The sequence below is a fragment of the Chelon labrosus genome, assembly GCF_963514085.1.
Source record: "Chelon labrosus genome assembly, chromosome: 10".
Classification (NCBI taxonomy): Eukaryota; Metazoa; Chordata; class Actinopteri; order Mugiliformes; family Mugilidae; genus Chelon; species Chelon labrosus.
The window spans coordinates 15319465-15329491 of NC_140360.1; the positions used below are offsets into that span (position 1 = coordinate 15319465).

At 43.9% G+C, this 10027-nt stretch overlaps 1 protein-coding gene across 1 annotated transcript; it reads right to left on the reverse strand.

Moving 5' to 3' along the window:
- Nucleotides 1-257: 257 nt before the first annotated feature.
- Nucleotides 258-7330, reverse strand: mafba (MAF bZIP transcription factor Ba). Its single transcript, XM_084553284.1, has one exon. It carries the CDS (start codon nucleotides 5753-5755, stop codon nucleotides 4535-4537), a length of 1221 nt encoding a protein of 406 aa, XP_084409410.1. The 5' UTR covers nucleotides 5756-7330; the 3' UTR covers nucleotides 258-4534.
- Nucleotides 7331-10027: the final 2697 nt, after the last annotated feature.

The window sequence follows — 10027 nt, forward strand, 5'->3', positions numbered from 1 at the left end:
GCAATACGTCTCAAATGGAGTTTTATCAAAAGTTAATTAAATCAGCACGATAACACATAGAGAGCTCAAAACATGCTGGTGATTAAAATAACCACATTTGCTTTCGTCAGTAGAGAAAATGTGGTAAAATTAGCAAAAAAAAAAAAAAAAAAAGCTCACCTCGCTTTCTTTTTTCTCCAAATTATGCAAGGTGTAAATGAGTGTTTCAGGTCTGAGTGTAAAGAGGAGGCAGAAATGTGCACACACACGCAGTACCACACACATACGCACACTTCAGAGGCTTTTAAATACCTGCAGCAGTGTTGGAGACTAATGCATGGAGTGTTGATAAAAGCTGCTGGCCCGCTGTAGCCGGCTGGAACTTAAAAAAAAATGTTGTGGGGTCCAGTTGATGAACAGAAGCAGGCCAGGTTTGAGGCTGCCATCCCAGGGCTCTTTGCTGCTGCTGCTGCTGCTGCTGTTGCTGCTGATGCAAGGAGCTGAAGGTGGAGGCTGGCAGAGCAGGCTGAATGCAGATAGGATCTCTGTGGGGGGGCGTGAACGTGTGATTGGAGACTAAAATCATTACAGTACGCCTGGTCACTGTGTCCTTGGCTCTTCCGCTGAGCCGAGGCTGACGCTTTCTTATACTTCACCCTCTGCCTTTTTTCTACTTTTTAACCTTTGCACATTTTTTGAACTGCACACTGAAGAAGTACACGATAAACCTTTTTAGAATCTGACAAAAAAAAAAATAACTTCAGGCAGTTAATCATGCACAAATGATTCACCAGTCGGCAATGGTGCAACCAGTAATTGTGCAACACAATGGTTTAATGATTAACCCAGCTGATGCGATTGAAATCAGATTAAAACAATATTACCAGTCCAATATCAAGTCATTGCTTTTAAATGATCTGTCATATTGGTGTAAACAGAATTTGAGGCCGTGTAATGAGATCTGCTCTCTCTCTCTGGTGAGACTCAGGCTTTCAGACTCTTTCCTTTACGCGTCCTGGTGAGTGTTAACATGTGTGTTCCACTCTGGGATCGTAATATGTAGAATGTGATACCGTGCACACAAATCCTGGTGCCCTCTTGTTTGTGTGAGGCTCAACTTTTAGGTAAAATCTGAAGAAGGGGTAAACACTTTTTTTTCCTCTTTGGTTGTTTGGGGCTATGTAGGCCTCTTTCTCCTGGTTCACCCCAGCTGCACTCGTGCCCTCAGGCTGCACTGGCTGTCCAGAGAGAGAGAGAGAGAGACAGAGACAGAGAGAGAGAGGGGAAATGTAAACTAGACTCGCCTTCCTTGGGTCTCATTGGTTGATTCTCTGCCTAGCGGTTTTGTCCTTGAGAATGTGCAGACACGGGGCAGATAATGTTCTGACACCAGAAACTCTAGACCAGATCAACTCTTACTCTCTTTTTCTTCTTCTCTGCTTCTCTTGTCACACTAAGATTGCAGAACAGCTGTGTCTGTTGACATTATGCGCGTAGAAATTATGCAATTTTATTAAGCTTCCTTCTTTTTTTGACGCAAAACAACAAAACGAGTGATCTTTTGCGCGCGCACGCATGCATGCATGTGTGCACCGACATAGAGGAAGAAACGCGAGATGCTGCGAGTGTGTTGACACATGGCAATAATAAATTCCATTAACAAAACCATAAAAATATCACACCCGCAGGCGCTCACGGAGGATTATTTTGAAGCTGGGGTCTGGCTCTGCGCATATGGCGACATGTTCGGACCTTTTTTTTTTTTTTTTTTTTTTTTTTTTTAACGACTCAAATTTGTGTATCAAACCAGCCGGATTTAGCCTTCTCGTGTATTCAAAGCCATGCACGCCGAATCCCGAAAATTATTATTTCTACCGCTTAATGTAAATCTGAGGTTTTCATCTCTCCTCCGGTACGTTGCAAGGTCAAAGATCTCCTTTTACCTTGCGCTCTTGTGACGGCGGGGTTTCTGCAGAAGTCAGCATGCCAGCAGAGCAGCATGTATAGGAATCTCCCTGCAGCGGCACATAAACTGCCAGACCCGGTGATCTAATCACTGCAGGCCAGTAGGCTTCAAGCCAAAGTTCCCACATCATTCTTAACTCTGGAAATAAAATAAAGGCCAAGGACAAATACAATGCAAACAGTTTAGAAGTTGGTGCAAATCAGTTCTTAAGAGAAAAAATATTTTCTTTCTGCTCAACTGTGTCCTGGACACAGCCAGTAACTTTTATTTTTAGTTCTGTCATTAAAGTGTGTGGGAATCACTGGTAATATGTTGTTACTGGCTGTGCTGAGGGGCTTTGTCCCTATATCACAGATCGGCAGGAAAGGAAAAAGAGGGAGAGGTAAATATTGCCATATCAATGACTTTAATAAGCAAAAATATGAAACAATTTCTTCCAAAAACAACAAAAAAGGACAAAACAGAAACCAGCCTGAATGGAACAGTTCAAATTTAAATGTTATCATTATTTATATAAACAGGATTTAAAATTGATCCCCATCACTACATGGAATTGGTGAGAGAAAAAAAAAAAAAGACAACAACCCGCTGCTGCAGTTTCAGTTTGATTTCAACACAGTTGAATCATCAACAACAAAAAAAAAAAAGATTGTTAAATGCATGACTTTTTCAACATCAGTTTCAATGCAAGCACCATGCTTAATCGATATGATCAGACAGTTTAATTTAAATCATTAAAATAAAAACTTTAACTATGCATCTGGCCACCAGAACCAGAATCATCAAATAATAATAAAACAGACAAGAAAAAGTATTACATAACATAGACACTGTTTTCATTTTGAGAATTTGCACAACCTGAGTCCCCTTTTTTACTGACCGGCAGAAAAAAAATCAGGAAAACATAGAACATTAATAGTCTCAAACGTTGTATTAAAACATCTTTGTTATCTAAATATGAACTCTAGCTACATAAAACCTCTGACACGTGAGTTGTTGCACTTTTTTCTTTTTTTTTTTTTTTTTTTTGGAATATTGTTAAAAATATAAATCATTAATATTAGGCCCAGTGAAAATATGCTACAGGTGGCCGCCAATCGGAATAAGAGGCTTTGTTTGGGTCTAATGCAGAGAACACTTGAATGAATGTGTGGCTTACAAAGCTACTTTGAATTAAAATGATAGAGATATCCCACACTGTGTCTGTTAAACAGGATATTCACCCTGGTGCGAAATATTCTGCGGCCACATGTTTGTGTCCTCAGCCTCACACGACATGCCCCCTCCCCAAAAATGCCCCTCTGAAACTTTGCACTCAGGGCCTGCCTTTAACACCACTGCAGTATAATATGATAGTATGTCTTCCTGGAGGGAGGTCTGCACAAAATTCAAAATGAAAACTTGCAACTCATTATCTAAAAAGTGCACTTGACACACACACAGTTTGTTGTATTTAAATGCAATTGAGAGAAAGAAAAAAAAAAACGCACTCTCTCCTCTCTTCAAATCAATACCCCTAAATGATAAAAAACAAATCATAGCAAATAATTGTAATTAAAAAAAACAAAAAAAAACACAACACAAATAAAGAAGTTTAAACCAGCCTCCTCAATCTTGTTGTGCAGTTTTGCGGTTGCATAATATTTACAAGCCTTAAAGAAACCCCACACCACATGATACTGCACCGGCAGTCCTGCTGTTCTGTCCCCGCTGCATTTCTCTAACCCCCCCTCCCTACCCCCCCAAAAAAACTATGGAGAAGCGCAGATCAACAACATGCTCTTAATATACACGAGAAGATGTAAAGTACAAAATAGAAATTGTTACCGTACATGTCCAGCATGCGGATTAATATTTAATGCAGATTTTTTTTTTTTCCGTTTCAATATATATTCGAATATAACCAAGCAGGCAATAAATCAATGAGATGTTGCATAAAATGTCCCCCTCCCGTGTCGGGTTAGTAGACAGAAGTTAAATTTGCATAAAGTGGAGCCCCGCTTTTGGAGATTTTTTTTTGTTTCTCCTCAGATTACGGGGCCCACTTGTCGAATGTGAGTCTCGTGTGTGTTGCAGGCTGCGAGGCCAGGCCTGCTTGTTGTTTCATAACAATGTCATCGTTTTGTTTTTTTTTGGAGAACAAAATTACAAGACAACCGCCTCGACGCCGCCCCACACTACTTACAGGTTATTTAAAAGCTGTAGCCTCAAAGGAGAGAGGGGAGAAAAAAAGTTCATCAGCCGATCCTCGTCTTTGAAGAAGAAGAAAAAAAAAAAGTCTCTTCACTACAAGCAACTAATCTACAAAGATGCTGCGACTGATCGGACACTCTACATTGCTCTTTGTATCTCAGTTGACACGTGGATGGAGAGATGATTATATATGAGAGTACTATTTGATGGATTATTCTTCTAATAGGAATATAATTGTTTACCGTTAGTAGTATAATCAAACAGTATGGGAGGTGTGGATTATTATCGTTTGTTCATCAGCAAAGTCAGTCATTTGTGGAGCAAAGGATAAGGTTGGGGTGGAGGGGGGGGGGACCGTTTGTTGTGATGGGGTTCACAAGAAAAGGCTACGACAACTCACATGAAAAACTCTGGCGATGAAGGGTTGTCACTGGTCGAGCCCGCCTCGCGGAACCCGTTATTGGGCCCTGACCCCGTCAGTTTCTCGCACTTGAGTTTGTAGGCGTCCCTCTCCCTCGCCAGCCGGCTGATCTCCGCCTTCAGCTGCTCCACCTGGTTCATCAGCTGCGTCTTCTCGTTCTCCAGCACGTGCTTCTGCTGCACCCGCTTGAACCGGCAGGACTGAGCGTAGCCCCGGTTCTTCAGGGTCCTCCTCTTCTGCTTGAGGCGGATGACCTCGTCCTTGGTGAACCCCCGTAGGTGTCTGTTGAGCTCCCTCACCGACATAGACACCAGCTGGTCATCGGAGAAGCGGTCCTCCACGTTGAGTCCAGAGCTGTGGTGTCCCGCCGACTGGCTCAGGTGGCCGTGTGAGTGGTGGTGGTGATGGTGGCGGTGATGATGGAGCGGCTGGTGGGACTCTGGGGAGACCGGGGACGGGCTGTCGGGGTCCTGGCTGTGGTGGTGGTGATGCTGGCTGTGTGGGTGGTTGTGTCCGCCCGGGTGCCCGGACAGTTCGTCGGCGTGGTGAGGGATGCCCCCCGCATATGGGTGATGATGCTGCTGGTTGTGGCCGTGGTGGCTGTGGTGGTGATGCGGGCCCCTGTAGCCCTCGAAAGCGCCTTGCTGCTGCAGCTGCTGCTGGACGTGCGGAGGCGGAGGGTGGCCGTGAGCGTTGGCTCCAATCAGGGCCTCCACTGCGTCCTCTGGGGTCAGACTTAGCGTCTGCGGGTCTATCTGCTGGTGGTAGCCGCTGTTCGGCATCCAGTACAGCTCCTCTAGGTGGTTTTTCTGCTCTGTGGGGCTGAAGCTGGGCGAGGAGGGCACCGAGCTGCAGGGTGTACTGATGGGAGTGGAGGACACCGAGCCTTGGGGCTGGAGGCGGTTACACTGGCGCACGCCGTTGCGATCCAGTCCGGCCAGGCCTTCCTTCTTCACGTCAAACTTCATCAGGTCAAAATCATTGACATATTCCAGAGCCAGAGGGCTGCTGGGTAGCTCCGGGCCCATGCTCAGCTCTGCGCTCATGTTGTTGTCGCGACTCTTTTGCAGATATGCAAAGGTACTGGCGAGCGTCGCAAAAACTGACTTATTAATCAGCGTCTCTTCTCTCCTCTCTTGTTTCATGCAATAGTTCTTTTGGCTCATCCACCGCTGCGCACTGACTTGCTGTAGCATGAAATACCGTGTGATTGGTGAAAAGAAAAAAAAAAAAGAAAAGAAAACGAAAAAAAGTTGTGGTGGAAAACTTTCAGACTAATGCTCAGCACACGGTTTGCGTCATTTAGCCTACTTCTGCTGGGATAATCTGACAGAGAGACCAGGCAGGAGGTAGAAAAAGCAGTGCGTCTCAGTGCAAAAGTAAGACCTCAGTCCAATCAGCAGAAGTGTATTCACAAAAAAAAGGAAAAAAAAAAAAAATCAGCATAAATAATAATAATAAAAGAAATACCGAGTTTGTTCGCTGAGACGGGCACCAGTCCTCGTTGCAACTTCTTGGTTGTAAGTCCTTCTTTTCTCCAGGAAAACGAAAGGAGCAAATAAGCAGAGTAAATAGGGCGTCTGATTTTCGCTGAGAAGCAGCTTTTCCAGCTCTGCACCGCAGAGATTTAAAGGCTTGCCTCCCTCACTCTCTCCACTCTCTGGTATCCAGCAGACTGCGCTCGCAGCCAGCTTGCGCTTTATCTTTGTAGCGCCGTGACGTCGCGCCGAAAGGCTGGCTCCGTAGCGCTCAGCTCTCCAATGGGAGCAGGACTCTGCGCTGGAGCAGAGGAAGAGAAGGAGGAGGAGGAGGAGGAGGACAGGGGAAGAGGAGGGCGCACAATTCAGTCTTGACAGCTACAGACAGTCAGCTGACCGACTTCCCTAAAAGCAGAAGGTGGGGAGGAAAGTGGAGGAGAGAGGGAGAGAAATGCCTTCACTTCATACACTATCCGCGGCTCCGGTGTAACGCAATGCTCCCTGTCTTCACTCATGACAGTTTCCGATCTCACTGAGATTAATGTGAACGAGTTACAGGCTCCACCGCTGTAAGCTCAGTGAAATTTCTCTAATAGCACTTGTATGGCACAACACTTCTTTGGATCCTCAGAGATTTAGAAAAGTGCTCAGTAACTATCAGGTAAAATGAAAAATCAAAGCACTCTGACGATGATGATAATTGTTCCACTTGTTTCTACATATGCACCCGGATTTGTATCTGACACATCACCCCATTATTTTGTGCTCCTTTGTCTTACAGCCAGTTCTCCCTGCAACTTGATTCATTTTGGATTATGAGTTTTGTCAAATTTATCAAATCACGTCTGTAGATCAACCATTTGCTGCACTTCTCTCAGAGTTTTATGTACATTCACACGTAAATCACAAGTAAAGCTGCAAATAAAAGTTGAAAACATTGTGCTCTTGGAGAAGAGTTTGTATGATTTAACCAGCGCTGAAGAAAAGACATATCTTGATCTTTCTGACAAACAGTGAGACACAGGTTCCCATCTGTGTGTGCTGCTGTCACACACACACATTTGCCTCGCAATACATAGTATTTTAAGAGGAACCATGATCTTGAAATGTACATGCTTGTTTCTCAGATAGTGTCCTTTATACACACATTGCACTTTGTGGATAAAAATAACAATATTTGCTTTATAAACGACCACAACCCTCCTGTATATATGTTTGTATAACAGCGTGTTCCCTTACATTTATTTCCTTTCGGTTAAAGTAAAGGTGACTGCTCAGAGTGTGTTATTGCTCCCAGATTCCCTCATCAGGCTCCTCTTGGCTCGGGTCGTTTGGTTTTTTACACCGTGCAGCATCTTAACACGGGGGTTCAACAGAAAACAGGCCCAAGGCTGCCCCCGTGTGGCTAAAGCACGAATTAGCGACCAAGCTGCCGAGATGCCGCTGATATAGATTTCCTTTTCTTTTGCGCCCAGATTTTTATCTCCGCGCTAATTGCTCGTTGCAAAGGTCACATCCTGCAATTATGACTGACAACAATTAATCCCTGTCACTTTAGCCTCACATAAACTTAGTGCCACTGGATCATGTCATTGTCTAACAGGTAGTTTGGCCAAAACAGGGTCAGATCCTCCTGGATGTGTGCCCGTGTCATTGAGCTGATTTTGATTGCAGGAAGAAAAAAAAAAAGAAGGAGTGCAAAGGAAATGCCTCGCTTCCCCGCGTAAAGAAACTGTTTGTAAATGAGTCAATTTGAAGGATCGATTGGATTATCATTTCGTTTACCCCTCGTATCCACGGCTGAGCACAGCCGCGATCAGAGCCTATTGATCAGGCTGGATGTAGTGAGAGGAGGCTGCCAAAGATGAGATCCGAGAATGAAAGGCTTATTTGTTTAGTTTAAATTCTTAATCAGTTTGAGCTGCGTAGCAGTGTATCAATAGATGAACTCTGAATCCAACCAGCGCCATAAATCACACTCACTAAATCATAATATCCTCACATGCGTGATATTTTTACTATGTAGGATGGTTCAAGAATAAATTTGGTCTTAGCTAAAGGTCTGACATAAATTCATATACACAGCTATAAAAGTTAAACATATATATGTTACATATATTAAACGCATTCAAAGAGTGTCAGTGGAGTCGTGAAGAATTAATGAAAAAGAGGCAGCTTCTAATCAAAGACTAAAGTTTATAGAATGATTTATGATGATCACTTATCTATTTGTTACTACCAGCATCTTTATAATAATAGTAATAATAATTATTATTTTTTATTAATACTTATAATGTTTAGTAATTATAATTTTAAATCTTATATTTTGTTGGTCTGCATTAGCAACAGCACATTAAAATATCTGCCCGTATAAATTCAAATCAGATTAAAGAGCACTTTAAAGCTTTTTATTCCTCACGTGATTTTTTTAATATATATATATATATTTTTTTAATTTTTTTTAGAAAAAAAAATGCATTATTAATTATTTTTGCTTTTTTCGAGAAATACTTATAAATTATCCGGAACCTTTCTAACATATAAGCGCCTATTTAGACACACACTAGTTTTTTTCTCTCCTGTCTCACACCTCCCGTGTATCACCCCCATGCTGCCACGAATACACACTTACAGCCTAATTTCCTTTCCAGCACTGCACACCATAAAACATACAGGTAGCGTATACAATCGTACTCTGTTAATTCCCTGCACCTGCAGGCGAGATTCGCAATTCTCAGATCCAACTTCGCAGGCGCCTTGAGCGAGTTGTGCCGTGCCGTGCCGTGCCGTGCCGAGCCGACCTAAAACCTCCTCCCAGCGAGGCCGACCCGGCGGCAGCCCCATTAGGTCGTAATGCTCTCTAATATAACCCGAGTCCACCGTCTAATAGATCCAGGCAGGCCTGCCGGCGGCTCTCCCCCTTCGGTAATAACGGGCTGTAATGGAGAGACGAGATGTAAAAAAGCGTCCATGTCAGCAGCATATCGGTGGTTAATGATCTATTAAGTGATCCACGTGCTTATGGACAGCGAAAAAAAGTGTTGATGCTTGCTTATTCGCCCCTAATGAGAGTCCCATCCTACGGATTTTAGGAATGAATAACAGAAATAAAATCACCTTTAAAATGTTACATTTAACAGTTGACGCATGGAGGCTGCAGAGGCTGCACAGCTTCCCACGGCTCACATCTCACACCTGCACCGGGCCCGCTGGTTTCACACTGGAGGCCCACGGTCTGTCTACGGGAAGAGGCACGATTCCCCTCTCAAATGTGGACATCTTTTCTGCTTCAGGACCTACTCATGCATGTGCACCTGCGGTCCGAATGCCAGGTCTCTTTGCCAAGACCCCTCGGATCTGAACTCACACTCGTTGTGTATGGAAGGACAGGGAGACTATGAGGAATACTTTTTTTCCCCTTTACAGACAGAATCAGACTAACTGTCTCACTCTGAGGCAAACAGTTGGTTTTATTTGGTCACCTTTTGACCGTTTGGCGTGCGTAACGATTAACTCTAATGGTCCCAACAGAAGATTCCTGGAAAAGCAACAGAACAAAACGGAAGGTAGCCGAGCTGGAAGGCCCGTGACAGGGGGAGTGAGGGATGGAGATGGAGAGACGGCGCTTTCGGAAGTGCTGCTTTCATGAGCTTTGGCGCAGGAGGGAGAAAAGAGAGACGCGCAGAGCAGACGAGCAGCCCTGGCTTCAACATCCAAAAACTTCTCCCCCCGGTGACCGCCTTGACTGCGCAGTAAAAACTGTTATGGGTGGGTTTTCACTTTGAGATGTAACGTATGCAAATGTCAAATGCAACTCTGAACGCATTTCTCTAACAATGCACAGCTGCCGTTTGATTCAAGCTGCGTTTAGTTTTATAAAATGAACTGGAATCTGTCCAAACTGTCCGTTTTACAGTTGGCCATGGCGCATAATTGTAGTCGTCATTAATGAACTGACGGATGTTTAGTAGCCTAGTTTATTCAGATTTT

Coding starts and splice junctions, on each gene's coding strand:
- mafba (XM_084553284.1), bottom strand. CDS start 5,755: ATGCTACAGCAAGTCAGTGCGCAGCGGTGGATGAGCCAAAAGAACTAT.